This window comes from Eubalaena glacialis, chromosome 4, assembly GCF_028564815.1.
Source record: "Eubalaena glacialis isolate mEubGla1 chromosome 4, mEubGla1.1.hap2.+ XY, whole genome shotgun sequence".
Taxonomy (NCBI): domain Eukaryota; kingdom Metazoa; phylum Chordata; class Mammalia; order Artiodactyla; family Balaenidae; genus Eubalaena; species Eubalaena glacialis.
In genome coordinates, this window is record NC_083719.1 from 134071333 (window position 1) to 134093472 (window position 22140).

Here is a 22140-nt window from a genome sequence, read left to right on the forward strand (position 1 = left end):
CCTTAACTTTAAAAAGTTTCAAATGCTTTCAAATTATTTACCTTGTGAAGTAGGAAAGGCAACTCTTATTCCCCACATTGTAGATAAGGTGGCACCTCAGGAACAGAGTGGTGAAGTGACTTGCTCAGGGGTCCCAAGGTTGGAATTCGGTGCTGCCTGACTTTCACCTGGTTTGAGGGCTCACCAGGCTGCATCTCCATGAGAACCGTTTCTTTGGAGACTTAGAGCAGATAAGTCTTGAAGAGAAAGGTGCCTGTCCTCTCAGTTTTTTCCCGGGCTTTGCCAGTAAATACTTCCCGTCACCATGTATTTGCCTTTTTGTCCATGAGGCAATTAATTCTTCCTGAAGGAAGCTGAGGGAGATCCCTGCTTCAAAGAGGGCAGCTTCAGAGATTTGCCCCCAGGGAAGTGAAAGGGAGGGTGAGAAGGTAATTTTGAACAGAGGAACAGCATTTGGGATCAGACTCCATTGGTGGAAGCCCCCTCTCCCCAACCCTCAGGTTTATTTTCTATCACTTCACCCTGTTCTTCTTCTTCACAGAACGTCTCTCAGTTGGAACTGGACATTTGCTACGTACATTTATTCCCCGTCTCTCCTAATAGATGATAAGCTCCAAAAGTGCCGGGGCCTGTCTTTTGTACACCAGTGCCTACTCAGCTCCTGGCACGGTGCTTGGAACAAAATAGGTGCTCGATAAATATCAGGGAGACAAATGAGCACTTGGAAATAATGTGAGATCAGTGAGGTCCGAAAGGAGCCCAAATCTTCAGTCCTCCTACTGCTGCAGGTGTGGTTCCCAGGCCTGGGGGGTCCTGGGGACAAGTTCTCCCTAAGCGGCGCGGCTGGCTCTCCCGGGGCGGGAGCCCGGGTTGCAGGTCCGGGAGGCGACGGCCGCGCAGAGGGGCGCGCCCAGAGCCCCTGGCCGCAGCCATTTCCTGCTCTTTGTGTGACAGCCGCAGCGGCGAAGGGGCGGGATACCCGGGGCGGAGGAGGAGCCGCGGCGGTTGGAGGGGCGGGGCCGGGGGCGGGGCCCAGCGCGGCTGCAGCGGAGCGGAGCCGGGCAGAGCATCCTGCGCCCCGGCGCGGGCCACCGCAGTAGGCTCGGGCCGCTCCCCTAGACCTGCCGCAGACCCAGGTAAGCGGTGCTGGCAGGCCTTGGGGCCGGCGTGGGGACTGGGATGCTGTTGGGGATGGCGACGCGGCCGTAAGAATGCGCGAGGGTCCGGCACCTCTTCTTCCAGCCCCGGGGGTGTGCTCAGCACGGCGGCTGGGCTAGCGCGGCCTGGGGGCCCCCGAAGCCCCCGGAGGCTGGGCCTCCGGCCCGGAACAGCTCCCTGCCCCCTCCGGCCCACCCTGGGCCCCGCGGCGCGTACACCCTGCGGGAGGCGCCGACGCACGGCGGGGCTGGGGCGCGGCGGCTGTGGCAGCAGCAGCAGGTGCGCGGCCTGGGCCGGAGCCGCCGGCCGCGGAGGAAGCGGCGCTCATCCCGAGCATCGGAGACACCTGCAGCAGCCGCGAGCCCGGCGGCGGCGGCGGCGGCGGTCTCTCCGCGCCCAGGTACTGCAGAGCGCCGGCCGCCGCCTCTGCCGCCCCGGCCACCATCACCTCCCGCAGGGCCAGCGAGAACCGCCTGGGCCCGCCTGGCAGCGGCCTCGGGCACACAGAGCCCTTCAGTGAACGTGAGATGGGTGGGGTGAGGGGCGAAGAGGCGGTGTTTGGGGGTGGGGGCTTTAATGAGAGAGGAGGCACGCCTGACCCGCTTTGAAGCCTTCGGGCCTAGCATCGCTCTCCCTCCCGGCTGTCTGGGGGCGGGGGAGGAGGTAGGGGAAAGGAGGTGAGTGGGCTGACTCCTGGGGAAAAGGTTGGGTTTTCATGAGCTCTGAACAATCGGGAAGATGCCTACCTGTCTGTAGTAGGCTTCTGCTTTTCAGGGCAGCCCTCCCCCTCCATGGGTATACACCCGTCTGAAAAGGAAGAGAAGGGCGTGCTCTGCGTGTGGCAGTGGGGACGGCGGCGGGAAGCATGGTCCGAGAGGAGTGTGGTTGTATTGAGAACCCTGCAGAGAAGGACGCTGGGACTGCCCAGGTGCCCTCCCCAGCCCAGGGAATTTGACCTCTGCTTGCCTAGTTTCCCCAGCACAGCAGAAAGACTCACCAAGGGCTGATGGGCTCTTACAGCCAGGCCAAGAAGGGGACAAGTATCTTTTCTTGCCGGCTCCCGGGCACCTCCTGCCTGTGCCCCCTTTAGGACAGGGGGTGTCTTACGTTACTTTGGGGCACAGGCCCTGTTGCAAGCCATGCTGGCAACCATGAGATCACAGATGTTGGAGGGCAAAAATCTAGGTTCACATCCCTGGCAGGATGGTGAAGGCCTTGAAGGTTGTTTTCTCCACCATCAGACCTTCCTCCTCTGTGACCCTCCCTGAGAGTGCCCACCTGCAGTTCCATACACTGTCCTGTGCTCCACCATCCCCCCACCCATTCTCCTGTGTCAAAAATTGTTTTCAAGAAAGGAGCCAGTGAACACATTTATCCTCAAGAGCTAAATACACAAGAATTTCCCATTAGATGCAGGAGGTGTTTTAGAAGTCATCTGACCAGAAAGGAAACAGAGGCTTAGAGGCATTTTAATGGGAAACAACGCTTTAAGTAAATAATATTTGGTATCTCTAATGGTGGAATTTCAGGCAGTGGGCTGGAAGTGGGAGTGGGGAACTGGGTAGCAATTTGGGGGAACAACTTGATGAAATGACAACATTTAGCAGCTGTAGGCTGTGTTTGCTTGCTGCAGGGGCAGCTTTGGCCCTAAGGGCAAAAATACCATAGGAGTAGTGTGTGTGTGTGTGTGTGTGTATGTGTGTGTGTGTAACTGGTCAGGGGTTACTGTCACTAGAGGGTATTGTGGAGCACCCAGTGTACACTTGGAGGAGGTGAAACTTTCCTATAGAGAGTTACTTGTTGGCACTGGCTACCATCTGCCAGGGCAGCTCCGAGGCCACAAGGAGAGCGTGTTATTGCTCACAAAGCCAGTGCCTCTGGCTAGTTCTGCAGGCTGAGCCTCTGGCTGGGGGCATTAGCGCTCTGCTCACTAAGCTGCTTTATTATATTTCCTGGCCAGTTCTGACTGGTTCTGTAGGCACCCAAGTCTGCCTTATTCAGTCCCTGCTGGTAATGGAAAAGGAAAAACTCATTTTAGGCATTAGGCCAATAGTAGGGTGTAAAATCCACCAGGATCGGAGAGTTTTACTCCAATCCTATCAGAGACTGGCCCAGAGAAGACAGTAGGCAAGAATTTAAAAACTGGAAAAGGGTCTCGGGGGAACAGTATGTGTCCCCTCTGATATATCATGCCCTCTCGGACATTCAGTGGGCCTCCGCTGCTGTCATTGACCAGCAAGCCGAATTAGGTGATGAATAGGCAACAAGCTAATTGACATTGGGAGCAGCACTCCTGGAAAACAGTGCCGAGCTCCAGTCTCCATGTTTGAGGATCAGCCTACACTCTCAAAGAGGTTTCTTTTGGCCGCTGTTGGCCCCAGGGTTCCACCAAGAGCTGCACAAAATGGCCTTTTATAGCCTCCATGTGGCCACTGTAACAATGAGTCTATTTCTTTACTGGCGAGTATTAATTATTCACTTGTAGTTGACGAAACCAGGCATCAGTCACCTCATTGGAGCCTTTGTAAAAGGCCTTTGGTCTTATTGTTCTGAGGAGCAAAGCTAAGCCTAGGGTCCAGAGGATGGACCCTGCATTAGTAGTGGAGGTGGGGCAAGAGGGTAGAGCATACTGTCACCTCGGGCAGTGACACGGTGTGCCAGCTGTGGTGGGGAAGGAGCTGGTACTTAATTGGATGCTCTAGTAAACAAGGGATGCATGCAAATGCTATGTAGAGTGTCTAGCACATAGTAAGTACTATTATATTTATATGTTTATCGTTATAATGTATTAATTACATGATCATTAAGAATGTGGCTCATGCCACATTATATATTGTGTGTCAATTTAAGAAGACAGATCTTTTGTTGTTGTCATTGTTGACTCTGCTAAAGGATTCCGTGGCCTTAGAAGGCCTCCCACAGTGAAGGTTCCACCCTGGTCACTCAGCAGACACCTCATTGCTGGTGGCCATGTCCAAGAACAGCACACCTGTGAGTTGGCTGGTGTAAGTCTTCATTGCTGGGGATGAGGAGGGATAGGAGTTCCTTGACCTGCTAAGAGGAGTCCCAGTTTGGGGGAGGAGGTGTCGTCAACCCCGAGTTCTTACCAACTGTTCTACCTCCAAGCCTTCCTGGACTTTGCTTTTCCCAGGGGAGTTGGTCTCTGTGACCAAGGAACCCAGCCCCAGGTTGACCTGCAGAAGGTAGCCAAAGAAAGTGTGATAAGATGTGGTGTCAGCAAGGGCTTCAGCTGGGAAGTGCTCCTGAGTAGCACACTGAAGGTGGGTATAGCTGGAGTAGGAAGAGAGAAGGGGGAGGGAATATGCCCAGTGGAAGCCCAGAGGTAGTTCTCACATTTCAACACAGATCAGGAAGGACCTCTTCCTCTGTGTACATTCAGCATTTTGCAACCCAACCAAAAATGTTGAAGGCATGCTTCGCTTCCGCCAGCGGACGAAGCAGTACCGTGGTCTTTGGACACAAGATTTATCCCTGACTTGCTGTGTGCCTTTAAATCAGGCACTACCTCTCTGACTTTGAAAATTGGGGAACCGAAAGCAGCCTGCCCAGCTTGTTACCTACCTGTTGGCCACAGGAGCCTGCAGATGAGATAATGTTTGTAAACCTCAGGCTGAGAAGAAAAGGCCCTGGAAACAGAGGAGAGAAGGAGGTTCCTGAATGTGTGGCTCCTTTGGATGGCTGCCCTCCATTCCTAAAGGAACAATTTATTAATTATATATTGTGTGTCAACTTAAGAAGACAAATCTGTGGTCTCTCTGCACCACTGAGCCAACTGAAAGGGAAACTGAAAGGCATTTTGTGATTCACAGACTCCGTCAAGGGCCCTGGATGGTCTTGTCTGTACAAAGACACTTCAGAATTCGGTCAGTGCGTGTGGGACGCCTCCCAGGATGCAAAGATGTTGGGTACTGGCTGCCTAGCCATGGCCACTATGCTAAGCACTGTGTGTGATGTGCCTCAAAGGACCACCATTCAAGTCATACTTCTTGGACCCTGGCAACAGAGGCAAAAACAAATTGGGTGCAAATTCGTGAAAGAAATTGTTTTGAGAAGGCAGAGGTTGGGTTCAGGCAGAATTTCTTGCAGGGATCATTCTGACTGAGTGGCATTTTGATAGACTTGCAGCAACTCAGGAACAGTACAAGCAGAGAGGAAAGTAAACATGACATGGAGAGCTGCCCGATAAAGACCCAACGATGACTTATCAATAGGTCTTTTGATTTTGTGTTTGCATCATCATTAGGCCATCGTAGAGCAGTGGTTCTCAGACGTTCATCTCTTCGTGGAGCAGAGAGACGTTTAGTGTGTCCATGGTGTGTGGTCTCTGTTTTCTAAATAAGGCAGGAGATGAAGTCCTCTGCAGAAGTTAAAGGTGGTGGACTGGTTAGGAAAGTGCGGGAGATGTCCGGAGATTTGGAACAGCTGCCTTTGTGGGTGGACTAAGAAATCAAATGGGGATGAATGAGAGCATTGTCTAACTTTACTGAAGGCCCAGCTGAGATCAAAGAGAATCTGCAGGGCTGACCCTCATAGAAGACACTCAGTAACTCAGTGTTAAGTGAAGGGACACCTGAGAATGATTTTCTATTTGTGCTTTTAAATTGTGATGGCTTAAGACCGATTCAGGCAAGGTATGAATGGTGAGACAAGAATTCAAAACTCAGGGTCAGCCATCAACCTCCAAGTATGCTATACCTTCATATGAGAAAGAGAAATGAAGTTCTGCTTTTTATTTTTTGAGGTGGAAACTGTATGACAGAAGAATTTTCTAAATATATCTCTTCAGATTCTTATAGTAATAAGGCTGACTTAGATATGGTACCTTACGGGACCATGATGTTTTAAATTTTTTTTTTTTTTTTTTAAATCAGAAGACACGAATTTTGGCCATTGGCTCTTGTATTCAACAAATAGTTCATGAAGTGTTAATTAAGCAAGTAATGCCTAGCATGTGCCCAGCTCTGTGCTAGTTGCTATGGGTCAGACCCCCCAAAAGATGACAGTTATCCTTGTCATTTTTGGTGGTGCAAAGAATTAGTAAAATATAAAGCAGTTTATAACGCAATAGGAAATTGTGGACTCCAGACTGTGAGTGCTATGGGAATCCAAGAAATGAAGGTTGTGGTGGAGTTCAGCTGGTCAGACCTTCATGGAGGGGGCCTGTCTTGAATTGGGCCTTGACAGTGGTCAAAGGTAGGATGTGAGAAGGGGAGAGGACAGTCCACTAGGGAGTGGAGAGAGTTTGAGCAAAGGCACAAGGCAAGAATGTCCGTGGGCAGGTTTATGGCACCGTAAGTACTCTTGCCACAGTGGACAGGCCGTGTTGGGAAGCATAGTCTTGAAGGACGTCCTTTGGATGGAGTGTCTCATTTATAGTCACAGTCATTTGCTTTTGAGTTGGAATGACCCTGAGAGAGGTTCAAGTTCAGTGATTCCTAACTAGTTGTTTTTGGGTTTGCTTTTGTTTTTTCCTAAGTACATTTGATGGACAGTATCAACATACTCAGTACATCACACCCAGCAGCCATTCCCCTCCCCAGCTCTACCCCATTTTCTCCCACTCAAGAAAAGAGATGAACATGCAAACAATGATACCATGGGAGGACTTTGAACCCTCCCTCACACATAATAAAAAGCACCTTGTTTGCAAACCTCACTAGTCAAACTGTTACTGAGACAAGTCGCCGCAGTAACCTTCGCAACAGAGGTTTTGCCATCATGGTTGAGAAGCACTACTAGACCAGCCTTCATATTTTACAGACAGAGAAATTGCCCTTTTAGAGTGAGGGAAAGTGTGGTTTGGGGGCCTATGTCAGTCTTCAGGCTGAGCCACATTCGAGTTGCAACTTCACATCCATGAAGCTGAGGTTTGCATGCCCCGAGCCGGTGGTCGAACTGAAGTCTCGCTCTTTGTTTCCACAGCAGATGCAATGGCTTCCCTTTCTGAGTTTTAGCAGGTGCCTCTGAATGGCAGCTCCTCTCCCCAGACACAAGTCACGTTGGTGCCCCTCCTGTGGTGCCCTGTCACAGGCCCCAGTGGGAGCAAATCAACACGCTGCCTTCTGTGGCATGACCTCCCCTCCCAAGAGGGTGGGATCTGCCGGGTTGGGTTGTCAACGGAAAGGCCTCCTCAACCCTGGCAACACAGGAAGCAGCTGAGTGAAACGGCAAATGGAGTGGCAAGCCCTTTAGCCCTGCCAGGATCTTTTTCTTTGCTGTAAACAAAGAGGAGGGTAGGCCTTCTCCAGAGACCCAAGTCGAGGCTGACTTGGACTTCTCTGCTGTGACCTCAGGTCCCCTGTGTGGAGAGAGGCTGCAGGTGACGGGGCCTCTGGGCCTAGGAGACCCACAGGGAGGGACTTACATAGCAAAGACTGCCTGAGACAGAGCAGTGGACTGGGCCAGCTGTCTGACTGCCAGCAAGGAAGCCTTGAGTTGTTGTCTTTTAAAGTAAATTTTAAATTTTTGATCAAAGCAATACACGCACACGCTTAAATGAATCAAATAGTATTGAAAGACTCACAGTGAAAAACAAGCATCCAGTGCCCACCTCCCCCAGAGGCTGCTGCTTTTAACTTATCATTTCTTCCAGTAGTTGCCTCCAGATCTCTAAATGATATGCTTATGCTGCTGTTTCTTGATTTATCTATTCTATGTGTCATCTATTCACTTCCTGCTGTGATGGATGAAGATTTCGCTTTCTGACACCATCCGCCCCTCTCCCCTGCCCTCATCTCCCAATATAGTAAGAGCTCTGTTTTAACCCAAATCATGTTTAAAGCATCTCCCTTATTGAGACGTGTAAATGATGACCACGAGAGAGCCAAGTAATGTCCTTTGATTGTAGTATTTCCTTTCTTACATGGATTTTTGTTTTACTGCAGAATTCTTCCTCCCTCCTTCCCTCCCTCCCTTCCTTCTTTCTAATATTCCTCTTTTTCTTTTACGGCGCTGTCATATCAGTTATTGTGTCAGGTCCCCTTGTCTTCCCAGGAAGTTGCAGTGTTAGCCCAGCTCAGCCCCGACCTAGCCAAGGGACCCTGCCCAAGTCCTCTCGTGTCTCGACCTCAGTGTCCTTATAGTAAAAAGAGAGCTCAGGTAGGAGGCTAGAGACCCATCTTGTCCTCATTCTAAACCTCAAAGCCCATCACCCCACCTCAGAGATTTGTATGTCTGAGGAGTCTCTCCTCCTGGGCGGGGCAACCCCAGGCGCTGGCAGGTGGCAGTGCCACAGAGACAGGCTGGGGAGGGGCCTGGTTCAGGCCCTGCCTCATGGTGGTCCGCTCACCCTGCGGTCTAGGGGCTGCTCCCTGGGGAAGTGTGGCTGCGTCTCTAGCTCTCTTTTTCTCCCCTGTTCTTTTCATTCAGCACAATCTCTGCGTGTAGGGACAGCATCATACTCCCCAGACTCCCCAAGCTCCTGCCCCAGCTCCAGCTCTCTTTGCCCCACTCCCGCTTATGTTACATATACCCAAAGTTCCCCAAAAGTGGTCATACAAATACTAACATTTTTTGGTAAAAGCTTTATTGAGATATAGTTCACATATCGTACAATTCACCCATTTAAAGCATATAGCTCAGTGACTTTTAGTATATTCGCAGAGTTGTGCAACCATCATCACGATTAATTTCCATAACATTTTCATCACCCCAGAAAGAAACCTCATACCCTTTAGCAACACCACCTCTTTCCCTCAATCTCTACCCTGAGGCTAGGCAATTACTAATCTACCTTATATCTCTATAGATTTGCCTATTTTCGACATTTCCTTTAAAAGGTATGTTATGCTTCTTTCACTTAATTTATTATTTCCCAAGTTCATCTACATTGTAGCATGTATCCATAATTCATTCCTTTTTGTGGCTGAGTAATATTTCATGGTATGGATATACCATATTTTTTTCATCTGTTCATCAGTTGATGGATATTTGAGTTGTTTCCCCTTTTTGCCTATCACAAATAATGCTACTATGAGCATTCATGTACAAGTTTTTTTGTGAATATATATTTTCATTTTTCTTACGAATATACCTAGGAGTGGAATTGCTGGGTCTTATGGTAATTCTGTGTTTAAAAACGTGAGGAGGGACTTCCCTGGTGGCACAGTGGTTAGGAATCCGCTTGCCAGTGCCGGGGACACGGGTTCGATCCCTGGTCCAGGAAGATCCCACATGCCGTGGAGCAACTAAGCCCACGCGCTGTAACTACTGAGCCTGCACTCTAGAGCCCGCGAGCCATAACTACTGAGCCTGCGTGCCACACCTACTGAAGCCCATGCGCCTAGAGCCCGTGCTCCGCAACAAGAGAAGCTACTGCAATGAGAAGCCCGCACACCGCAACGAAGAGTAGCCCCCACTCGCTGCAACTAGAGAAAGCCTGAGCGCAGCAGCGAAGACCCAATGCAGCCAAAAATAAATAAAATTTAAAAAAAAAAATTTTTTTTAAACGTGAGGAACTGCCGAACTGTTTATCAAAGTGGCTGTACTATTTTACATTCCTACCAGCAATGAATGGGGGTTCCAATTTCACACCTTCACCAACACTTGTACTTACCTGTCTTTTTGATTATAGCCATTTTAATAGATGTGAAGTAATATCTCATTGTGATTTTGATTTGCATTTCCCTAATAACTAGGAATAATAATCATCTTTTAGTGTGATTATTGGCCATTTGTATATCTTCTTTGGAGAAAAGTCTGTTCAGATCCTTTGCCTATTTTTAAAATTGGGTTGTCTTTTTATTATTGAATTTTAAGAGTTCTTTATATCTTCTCCATGTTTAGCAGATATATGATTTCCAAATATTTTCTCCCATTCTGTGGATTGTCTTTTCACTTTTTTTTTTTTTTTGGCCATACTGCACAGCTTGTGGGATCTTAGCTCCCCAACCTGGGATCGAACCTGGGCCCCAGCAGTGAAAGCACTAAGTCCTAACCACTGGATTGCCAGGGAATTCCCTCTTTTCACTTTTTTGATGATGTCTCTTGAAGTACAAAAGTTTTAAATTTAATTTTGATGATGTGTAGTTTTATCTATTTTTTATTTCATTGTTTGTGCTTTTGGTGTCATTACATATTCCAAAGTCACAAGTGTTTACTCCTGTGTTTTTTTCCTAGGAGTTTTATAGTTTTAGGTATTACATTTAGGTCTTTGATCCATTTTGAGTTAATTCGTTATATGGTCTGGGGTAGAGGTTAAACTTCATTCTTTTGCATGTGGATGTCCAGCTATCCCAAAACCATTTGTTGAAAAGAGTATTTTTTCCCCATTGAATCGTCTTGGCAACCTTGTCAAAAAATCAGTTGACCATAAATGTTATCTTTGGATTCTCAATTCCATTCCATTGATCTATATTTCTGTCCTTATGCCAGCACCACACTGTTTGATTACTGTAGCTTTGTAGTAAATTTTTACATCAAGAACTGTGCATCTTCCAATTTTGTTCTTTTTCAAGATTGTTTTGGCTATTCTAGGTGGGTCCCTTGAATTTCCATATGAATTTTAGGATCAGTTTGTCAATTTCTGCACAGAAGCCAGCTGGGATTTGAATAGGGATTACGTTGGATTTATATCAGTTTGGGAAGTGTTGCCATTTTAACAGTGTAAGTCTTCCAATCTATGAAAATGGGATATCTTTTCACTTATTTGGGTTGTCTTTAATTTTTTCAACAGTGTTTTATAGTTTTCAGAGTATACATTTTACAATTCTTTTTGCTGTATTTATTCCTAAGTATTGTATTATTTTTGATGCTATGGTATATAGAGTTGTTTTCCTAATTTCATTTTTATGTTGAACATTGCTAATGAATAGAGATATAATTGATTTTCCTTATATTCTTATATCCTGCAACTTTGCTGGACATGTTTATTCATTCTAATAGTTTTCTAATGTATTTTTTTTGGCTTTTCTACATACAAGATCATGTCATCTTCAAGTAGAGATAGTTTTACTTCTTCCTTTCTAATGTGGATATCATTTATTTCATTGCCTTTCCTAATTGTTCTGATACCCTGGCTAGAACCTCCAGCACAATGCTGAATAGAAATGGAGAGAGTGGACCTCTTCGTCTTCTTCCTAATCCTGGGGGAAAGCATTTAGTCTTTCATCATTAAGTCTGATGTTGGCTGTAGCTGTTTTTGTAGCTGCCCTTTATCAGGTTGAGAAAGTTACCTTCTGTTCCTAGTTGGTTGAGTGTTTTTATTATGAAGGAGTGTGAGTTTTGTGAAATGCTTTTTCTGTATGTGTTGAGATGATCCTGTGGGATTTGTCGTTTATTGCATTGATATGGCTTATCACATTCATTGATTTTTGGATGTTATTGTTAAACCAGTCTTACATTCCAGGGTGAATTTCACTTGGTCTTGGTGTATAATCCTTTTTATATGTTGCTGGATTTAGGTTTTGCTGGGGGGACTAACATTTATGACGCACTTTCTACCTACCAAGCTTTTTACATGGGATAACTCAGTTTTCAAAGCATATGAGGTAGGAACTATTATTATTCTTTATATCAAAATGAGGCACGTGAGGTTCAGAAACATTATGCCATCTTCCCAAGGTCCCACACAGCCAGGTAGTGGCAGAGTCAGGACTCTAGTTCACTACCACACTAAACCACCTCTAGTGAGCATATCAATGGTGGACGTGAGATGATTTTCACATGACACTCAGACCTGTGTTTGTTTTCATTGTTTTTATTTTTTGTAGTTTCCCTCTGCTTCTCTATTAGTGATTATGATATAAAGCTTTCTTCTAAAATATATTTATAAAGTAGAAACAAAAAGTCTATTTAGAAAAAATACTAAGTAAATAATTGTACAGGCAGTTTATGGATATGACTGCATATTCTGTGTTGATTTAAATTATCTATGTTATTAATAATGAAGGAGAAGGAATGGGAAACTAGAAATGAAGACATGCTAAGTCATCTCTTTCCTCCCGTGTTGTCGGGGAATTCAGGTATTTTCATGTGTTCTTTCATCCATCCGGTACTTCCTCAGTGCCTCATCTTTCCTTGGCACCCTACTAAGGTCTCCAAGGTTTTCAGTGATGGGTAAGAAATGGTCTCTGGCTTCAGGGAGCTTGCACATGCATGCATCGTTCTGTTCTGGTTCGGGGGGCAACATATATTTTATTTCGTGGGCAAACTCAGATTGAGTGCTAGTGGCCACTTGGAGTTTTGTATTTCACAAGAAGGATTCTGAGGCTATCCGTGGACTCACTGAGAAATAGAGATGTTATCAATGAGCAACATTTGCCCTGGTATGGGAAGAGGAAGTAGCAGTACTTTGGAATTTTTTCCTTGCTCAGTCAAATGCTGCTCCAAATGTTTTTTTTTTTGAGGGGGACAGTCTAAGCCTCCCTTAGATTTATTTTTATATTTATATATTTATTTACGTATTTACTTATATATTTTTTATTTGCAGATATAAAGATACATATGCATTTATTTTTTTTAACTTTATTTTTATTTATTTGTTTTAGTGGAGAGATTTACAGACAAGGAAAATATTTCTTGGCCTCTCATGAAACCCAAAGGTGACAGTTACCTAATCTTTATGGCTTGACAGAGTCTTACTCTTCAGAGGAAGGAAAAGGCAGCCAAGTTGGAAAAAAAAAGACAATAAAGTGCTTGGTACCTTTCAAAAAGGTACAAAAGTGGTGCAGTCTAGAAGAAAGGGCTTAGAACTGGGAGTCAAGATATCCCATTTCTGCCCTAACTCAGTCACTAGTAGTGACCGTGTGACCATGAATGAACGTTTTCATTTCTTAGCAACAGTGTGTCCTCCCTAGAAAAACAGCAAAAATAACACCTGTCCCCTCGAACCTGTAAGGGTGTTATGATTGAGGAAATCAAAATGAAAGATCTATAGAGTTAAGAACTAGTGTAATATTTCTGATGCCTTCCTCTTGTGTAGGAGAGTTGTTGCAATGTTTAATTCATCCATTCGCTCTCTTAAAAAGAGGCCATCCGGCTAGCTAATATTTCCCGAGTGCTTGCTGTGTGCCTGCTGTTGGGCTGAGCATTTCATGTGCTGTAATGTTATATAATCCTCATAATAAATCACTGAGGGCAGGGACTATTATTAATCATCGCCCTTTCACAGATAAGGAAACAGAGGCTCAGAGAGGGTAAGGAACATACTTATGGTCATGCAGCTAGGAAGTAACAGATGGCAGATATGAACACAGAACTCGAGCTTACCCACCATACTTAGCCTAGTTTTCCATGTCATTAAACCTTCTGACTTTTTTCGTTTTTCTTCCAGAAAGTCAGTCAGAAAATAACAATGCAGATCTTTTGCTTAGAGAATAGCAACCTGCATTCCCAAAGCCAGGCTCTCCTAGTGCCCATCCTGCGTCTGTGAGGCCCCTTGCTTCTTGTTCAGGATCTGTCAGTCATCTCAGTAGGGGGGTGGAGGGGTGGAGGGGTGGAGGGGGTCGGGCACGGGGCCTACAAGACCTTCTCAGAAGCAGATTGCCCGAGAGCCCAGTGTTATTACTACTCTGTGAAACCAGGACCCTGAGTTTCAGTTTGTTATGAAGATGCTGAATTTAAATCTGCCATGAATGCCCCACATTGCAGGTTGCAGCTGTGTCTGGTAAATGGTGCTCCCAGAACAGTGCAGTTTTTTAAATATTTTATTAATTTCTCTTCCAAAGTGACAAAATGACCACGTGGTCGTAGACTCAATTTTAAGAATTCTTCTCCTTTGGAAGATTGCATAACAGGCAGGACACTTGCGCTGGAAAAGAAGTACTTATTTTCATGTATACCTCTGATAAAATTTCAGGAATGTTTTTTCTTTCTGACTGATGTGGAGTTGGCAGTGACTTCTAGCACTTGGGCTAAAAATGTCTGATTTCCTTCTCCCTTAGGCAGTGAATGATCCACAAAGAAACAGAGAAATCCATTAGAGAAGCTGTGTTTGTAATGGAAATAAAGACTCCTAATTTATTGGCTCTGTAGGTCGTTCACTTATTGAGTCTCATCAAGGGAAGGACGGGGGTATTATTGTGTTAAAGGGGAAAATCTTAAGGGTTATTCTGGTAAATGAGTATTTCAGAATCTGAGAAGCCTAGAAGAAACCCAGGTTATAGGAGGAAAGAGAAGGTAAAGATCATAAGTAGGAGTCAGGGAAGATGAAGGAAGGGAAGACAGATTAGAACTGGGAGTGTATACATTGAGCTGGGAGTTTTTATGGAACATTTCTGACATATTTAAAATTGGAGGGACTTCCCTGGAGGTTCAGTGGTTAAGACTCCGAGCTTCCATTGCAGGGGACCCAGGTTCAAGCCCTGGTCGGGGAACTAAGATCCCACATGCTGCATGGCGTGGCCAAAGATAAATAAATAAAATAAATTAAAAAGTAACATAAAATTGCATAAAAAATTGTCATAAATCTCTATGTGTAAGCATCACACAGGATTGACAATTATTAACTTTAGCTGATTTTGTCTCATTTATTTCTCACTCTTCCCCCATCTAATATGATTTGGAAGCTAACCCCTGTATCCTTTTATCCATATTTTAGTAGGTATTTGTCGAAGATAAGGACTATTTTAAAACATAACTTCAATATTGTTGTCACATCTAAAAAATAATAACAGTTTCCTTAATATTGTCAAATAGCTAGTCAGTAACTAGCCAGAGAAATTTTCCTGTTTTCTCATATATGTTACAATTTCATCTTTATGGTGGTTTGTTTGAAATAAGATCCAAATGAAGTAAAACCATGTGATAGTCTAAGTCTCTTATCATCTATAACTTCCCCCTCCATCTCTTTTTTTTTCTTCCCTTGCACTTTATTTGTTAAAGATACTCAGTCATTTGTCCAGCAGACTTTCCCATAGACTGTATTTTACTGAGTACCTCACCGTGGTGTATTTTAACATGTTCTGTCCTCTGTATTTCCTGTCAGATTGTATCAAAGGCTTGATTAGATTCAGGTATTTTGTTTTGGGTTCAGCACTGTTTGTAAGGTGATGGTGTGTTTTTCCATCAGGAGGCGCATAATATCTGTTTGTCCCTCATGTAGTGATGTTAGCAGCAGTTGGTGATCAGTGCCTACATCCATTTGTTCATTAGGGGTTGGAAACTAGGGATATTTTAATTCTGTGAATACTTCTGGGGGAAAAAAAGAAATACCTTTATAAAGAGAAGCATCTCTCTCTCCTACAATTCATTTCTCCAGTGGTACAGTTGGTATAGGAAAGATTGGTTCAATGTTTGCTTCTTTCCTTTTATTTATTGATTTTCAACATAAAAGTTGGTTCACAGGCATCCTCCAGCAGTAACAAAGGCATAAAACCAAGTTTTTATTAAGTGTCTTTACGATCTCATGGATTCACATATATTTGATATTGTTTCAAGTCCCTTGAGTTGTGCTAACTGGTGCTCATATCACCCCATCTTTGGCCAATGGAGGCTGCCTCAATTTGGCCCCTGGGTCCCTTTGACACAGCCCTGGTAGTCATAGATAAATAGTTGCTCTAGGCCTTTCTTATAAGACAAACCTAGGTTCCAAGCCCAGCTCCAGCACTTGCCAGCCCTTGACCTTGAAAAGTGACCTAAATTCTGGGCTTCTGTTTGCTCATCTGTAAAATGGGAATAATCATAGTACTTACCTTTATAAGGTTGATGCAAGATTAAAATAGCTGAGTGCTTGGCAGAGTGACATAGAGTAATGGCTTTAAAATGTTAGTTTTATTATTATTTGAATTAACGAAGAGAATTATTAGGGCTTTGGAGCTTACAGATCATTATGCCCTGGACAATCATTAACTCTTCCTGCAAAATGGACTTAACATTAATGTACTAAAGAAGACAATCTTTGTTGTGGATTGGCAAATGGTTTTGCTGTAGAACTGAATGCCACACTTAGAATTCAGGGCAGAGAAGAGAGCAGAGGAAGCAGCATAGGTGTGGAGAGGGCCTGAAACCACCCCCGTGAGGCCAGGCACCTGCAGAGGGCAGAGGAGGCAGTCACTTCTGAGCTCCCCCGTGCCCTCATTGGATGTGGCCTTCACTGTTGCCATGGCGCGTGACAGGGAGGTGAGTTGAGAACTCAGTGAAGTGTGAAGCGGTAGTCAGCAGCTCAACCCCATCTGCCCTCCCAGCCGGGCCTAAAGGAGACACAGGGGCAGCCTGCGTGGAGTGCACTCTGCAACTGTGTCAGCCCTTCACAGCCTGGGCCCAGCTCTGCTGTCGCTGGTCCTTTTCTGCCCTGGCCTCTGACACCACATTTCCTAATGAGTGAGGCAAGTTCTCGGACACTCTGAGACTCCAGCCCTGAAGCAGGTCTCAGGCTTCCCTGGGATTAGGGATGGGGAGGGAGGGAGGGCAGGAGGGTGCTCTCAGGAGCACAGTCAGCCTTCTCCGTGTTTCCTCATTCGAGTATGCTAAAGGGTTAGCAGTTGCTGCCGCTGCTGCTTATTATTATGTTATTAATCTTTTTTTAAAACTCAGTTTTCAGATTTTTGTTCACCTAGTCTACTATTTGTTTTGTTTTGCTGTTTTTTGCTTCATTTATTTCTGCTTTTGTAATTAGTAATCCCTACATTCTCATTTTTGGGGGTTGATTTTTATCCTTTTTTAGGTTTTTGAGTGGAAAATTCAGTTCATTTAATTCTGCTTTCTTATTTCCTATGAAATGCATTAGGACATTTATTCATGCTCTCTTTCAGTTCTAAATATTTTATAATTTCTATTTGAATTCCTCTTCAGCTATGAATAACCTAGCAGTATGTTTTTATAAATTTTCATAGATATGGGGTTTTTTCTTTGCTGTAATTTGCATTATTGATTTCTAAGTTTATTGCACTGTAGTCAGTGAATGTGACTTCTAGAAGGTCATATTTGGGGGAACTTGTGAGAACTTGTTTTATGCTCTAAATCATGATCATTTTTAATTAATGTTTCACGTATGCTTTAAAAAAATATTCTGTTTGCTGAGTGCTGAGTTCTTAAAATAGCAGTTAGCTCCTGTCAGGTAGGTGCTGTTTAGAACCTCTTCAGCTTCACTGCCTGGCAAAGTTCTCATCACAGCGGCTGTACTCTGCCAGGGTCTGAGACACAAAAATGTCCATTTTGGGCTGATTTGTTTGGTGTGGCTCACAAAACATACCATATGTCCAGGCCAAGGAAGACAATGGCTCTAATGTTTTTGCAAATAACGTTAAATTTGCTGGAGTCTGAATTCTTTGACTCCCAGCTTAATTTCAAACTCTGGTTTCAAGTTGATAATCTTTGGCTCGCTCAATCATGGATGTTTGTGTTATGCAATAATTTAAGAGTAGAACTGATAAATATCTTCTTGAATAACAAAAACTGGAGGCTGACTTTGGCCCATGTTCTAGCATCAAGCATAATTTGAGGTCCTTTGCTTCTGGTCACTGTGGTTGTATGAGTGTCAACATTACTTCTCTGAGCCTTGTTTTTCCATCAGTTATGTGGATATGAGACCACCTGCCATCAGAGGGTTGTGGTGAGGCTCAGTCAAGGCAATAGACATAAAAAAGTACTTCATAAACTGTAAAGAGATCCTCAGATATCAGGCACGGGTTGAGGGCACCACGTGAAGAAGTAGCAAGTGGAAGCGGTCTCGGTGCGTGTTCCTTAACTCCCCGGGTTCTCCAGAAGGAGCCTGGACAGGATGAGCTTAGGATAAGTGTTTGAAGGCCCCTGAAACTCTCCGTTTCCTTCTCTTCCATCCCCCCAGTGCGGACAACAGAAACTGCCGCCATGACCACCCACGTCACCCTGGAAGATGCCCTGTCCAACGTGGACCTGCTGGAAGAGCTGCCCCTCCCTGACCAGCAGCCATGCATCGAACCCCCGCCTTCCTCCATCATGTACCAGGTTAAGTCCTCCCAGAGCACCGGGGCCAGATGGTGGGGGGTGGGATCAGGAATTCTGGGGATCCCCTGAGAGGGTTTGCCCTGAAGGCAGAGGGAAGGGGGATGCCTGCATCTAGAAGGTGAAAGGTCGTCCACTGATGGAGTCCCTGGTGCACTGGTGGAGCTGAGTGTAAGCAGTAGATAAGCCAGTAAATGTACGCCAGGGCTGTTTCTCTTCCCTCCGGGAAGGCTTGTTGATCCATTCTGACCCCAAATACCTTCCCGGCTGTTCTTGCTGCAGCACCAACCAAGGTTTTGGCAGCTCTGACCTCATGAATTAAATATCGCAATTTAGAAACCCCTAGAGCCTGCCTGGGTAATTACTTTTCCTTCATGTATGTGAGAAGAGGTCTTCAACTCCCCACAGCCGATAATGGCTCCGGGAAGCCAGTCACAGTTGTTTGCTTTTGCCTGAGAGGCAAGCTTGTGACAAACCGTGATCGGATTACTCAAAACCGCGATCCCACCTGGGCATGGTAGGAAGGGCATCGGTGCAGCCGTAGTCATCCTTGCAAATAGCCCCTTGTCTGGGTGTGCTGGGCGAGTATACCATGTTATAAAAGAATTAGTTAATTGGAAATTTTTAGCTTTTTAGCTGTATTTGACCTTTTGAAAGTTCTTGGACTGCTAAATGAGACCAAATATAAACGCATAGTATATTTTAAATTTCATTCAGTGGCTAGATTTATTAAGCACATGCCTGAAGGTTCAACTCATCAACTTGGTTTATTCACATTTTCTAACCCAGATTAAATTTTAATTATGTAAATATCTTTTTTATTATTAGCAATACAGCAAAGTATTTATAACAAATAAAAATTTCCCTGTAACTATGTCTATATATATACACATGTATACACCCACACACCTTTTTGCCATGTATATATATAAATTTTTTTTTTTTTAACCAAAAGAGAATGACACTATATTATGTTGCTCTATGATTTGGCTTTTTTAACTTAAAATTTATTATGGGTATTTTTCCTGACAATACTGCTATGCTACCACACTGTATTTAACCACCACATAGTACTTCTAAGATAAGCCCATTGTATGGATATACGATTATTTATTTAGCTTTTTGCTGTTAATGGATATTTGGATGGTTTCCAGTTTTTTTATTAAAAAAAAATACTGCTGTTATTATTCTTGTACAGATGTATCTGCACCCTCAGGCAAGTGTTTTTGCAACTGCTGGATCAAAGCAGTGTACATCTTCACCTTTTGTTTTAATATCTTCATCTTTTAAAAATTTTTTTTATTTTTTATACAAGTTGTAAAGTTATTACAAAATATTGGCTACATTCCCAGTGTTGTACAATACAACCTTGAGCCTATTTTACACCCACTAGTTTGTACCTTCCATTCCCCACCACTGGTAACCACTAGTTTTTCCTCTATATCTGTGAGTCTGCTTCTTTCTAAAAAAAAAAAAAAAAAAAAAACACGTCTTCACTTTTAAGAGCTATTTAGGCTTGTATGGTTTAAGCCTTTACTTCCGAGGCTCCCTGGGTGAACCTGATTACCCATGGGAAGCAGATGCAGGCCCTGGCTGTAGCCAGCTCCTGCCCAGTGGGATTCAGGGTGGGATTTCTTGGCGGAAGATGAGAGGGTGATGTGGAGATAGATTTCCACAGAGAACTTGGGCATTTGTTGGCAGTAGTTTATTCCCTGGACACCCAGCCACCTTGGACCTGTTTTCCAACCACCACATGTTCCTGTTCTCTAATTCCTGCAGGCTAACTTTGACACAAACTTCGAGGACAGGAATGCGTTTGTCACAGGTATTGCAAGGTACATTGAGCAGGCTACAGTCCACTCCAGCATGGTAAGTCTCTGTGACCTTCAGGGACAGACGTGTCGCCTGCTGGTGGGGGCGTGGCTGTGGGCAGCTTCTCTCGCCAGGAGCATGTGCTCAGCTGTTCCAAGAACACTCTGCCTCAGATCCATCTCCTCAAGCCCATCCTCATGCCCCACCCATCCCCTCTCAGCGCCTGGAGGCACACTGTTCCGTCTCTTCCAGCCTTGCAAATCCTGCTCACCTTTGGGGCCCAAACTATATTCCCACTGTTCACTTCCCTGAGCTTCTCTAGCTTTGGGGGTTAACAGTTGATTAGATCCTGCCTTGTTTTATGCTTTATAGATAGATTACTGGCTGTGTGGAATTTTGGCCCTTGACCAAAGCACAAAGTTTCTCAAAAAAGGTTTGGAGTAACACATTACTGGTGGCCTAAATCATTCACAAAGAGGGACCAGTTGTTTGATGGGTCTTTGTCTGACCCATCTGTGAGGGTACCCTTCCTTCTTGGGCTTTCATTGATTTCATCCTCATGCATCACTGACATTTAAAGAATTCCAAATTTCTCATTCACAGGTTCTGCCTGTGGCTCAGTAGACCTTTCTCACTATATCAGCGATAGCCTAAAGCCTGTCTCACCACACCCTACCCATTCATTCAATAAATATTGTGTACCTGGTACCTGGAGAGACCCTGCTAAATGCTGGAGAGGGGGATATGCAAGGACAGATGGGGCTGGTCTTGGTTCTCAATGAGTCAGGTAGAAATAGACAGGCTTACCATTTATTGAACATTTTCTGTGCAGATATTTTACATGCATTGTCTTAATTAATCCTTACCTCAACCCTTTGAAGAAGGTTCTGTTACAATACTCATTTTATGGGTGGGGAAAACTGAGGTCCAGAAATGTTAAGTAACTTACTCAGGGTCCTGCCACTGATAAATGGCAGAGCTAAACCCAAATCTGTTTGACTACAAAACCTGTGCTCTAGATGGCTCTTTGCAGACAAATAAAAATATACAAAGTTAAAAGTAAAAGACATGGTGAAAGTTCAAAGTCTTTAAGGGGCCCTGAGAGGGTCAGAGAAAGCTTGATGAAGGAAGTGGCTTTTGAGTAGAGCCTTGTATACTGCACACACACACACACGTTATAACCATATATTATGTATATATATATATATATCTACACACACACACATATATATAATATATGGTTATTATATATACATAATATATATGTTATATATATATATATATATATATATATATATATATATATATACCATATATAAATGGTACTTTAAACTATATAAGGTTTTCTTATCCATGGTATCATTGGAACCTTATAACAGCCCTGTGACTTGCAAAGAGATCATTATACCGATTTTAGGGATGAGAAAACTGAGACCTAGAGAAGTTAATAAGCAGGTTGCTCATGATCCCACAATTAGTAAATCACAGGGTTGAACCTAGAATCCGGGACTTAAGATTCCCAGCCCTGATCTCTTTCCACTGACCTCTGCTGTCCCGCACAATTAGAATTTTATCTGTCAGGGATGAGATGGAGAGCATCTGGCTGGTGGACGCAGCATGAGGAAAGGCACAGAGACAGAAGGCACAGAGACTGCCTGGGTTTGGACTGTAAAGTACATATAGGGAAATTCTTGGTGGTATTTATCAAAAATTAGATAAGGGTCAGTGCATAGAGGATGTCTTCGTTTGATAGAGCTGCCATAACAAAATACCACAGACTGGGTGGCTTAAATAACAAATTTATTTTCTCCCAGTTCTGGAGATGAGAAGTCCAATATCAAGGTGTCAGCAGGGTTGCTTTCTCCTGAGGCCACTCCGTGGCTTACAGACGGCCGCCTTCTGGCTATGTCCTCACACGGTCTTTTGTCTTTGTAGGCACATGTTAGGTGTCTCTCTGTGTGTCCAAATTTTGTCAGATTGGATGAGGGACCTTAATGGCCTCATGTTAACTTAGTCATCTCTTTAAAGGCCCTGTCTCCAAATATAGTCACATTCTGAGGTCCTGAGGTTAGGACTTCAACATATGAATTTGGCGGGGGGACACAAGTCAGCCCATAATAGAGGGCTTTAATTCATTTAATCAAAAATCAGTACCAATGGGAATTTTTCATTGATGGGAGAAATGTGAACAGAAATACACTTGAGGAATAAGTTTCATTTGTTAGTTTTGTGCAGAACAAGTGGTAAGGAGGCGTGAGTGAGGCGATAGTTAAAGTTATCTACACTGGA

At 44.4% G+C, this 22140-nt stretch overlaps 1 protein-coding gene and 1 long non-coding RNA gene across 4 annotated transcripts in view; one reads left to right on the top strand and one right to left on the bottom strand.

Moving 5' to 3' along the window:
- The window catches only part of LOC133091067 (uncharacterized), a 70692-nt gene extending 69971 nt beyond the window's left edge, over nucleotides 1-721 (bottom strand). Inside the window, exon 1 of the long non-coding RNA XR_009700849.1 lies at nucleotides 42-721. This is a non-coding gene — a long non-coding RNA (uncharacterized LOC133091067). The remainder of the gene's footprint in view (nucleotides 1-41) is intronic.
- A 330-nt stretch (nucleotides 722-1051) lies between these two features.
- Nucleotides 1052-22140, top strand: part of CYFIP2 (cytoplasmic FMR1 interacting protein 2) — a 130222-nt gene continuing 109133 nt past the window's right edge. Inside the window, exons 1-3 of one of the 3 annotated variants that reach the window (XM_061189911.1) lie at nucleotides 1052-1136; nucleotides 17903-18042; nucleotides 19819-19908. In XM_061189911.1, coding sequence (XP_061045894.1) covers nucleotides 17926-18042; nucleotides 19819-19908 — 207 coding nt within the window. In that variant the 5' untranslated portion in view covers nucleotides 1052-1136; nucleotides 17903-17925. Of the gene's footprint in view, nucleotides 1137-1514; nucleotides 1559-16288; nucleotides 16443-17902; nucleotides 18043-19818; nucleotides 19909-22140 lie in introns of those variants that run through there. The other 2 variants (XM_061189912.1, XM_061189910.1) reach the window with 2 other exon arrangements.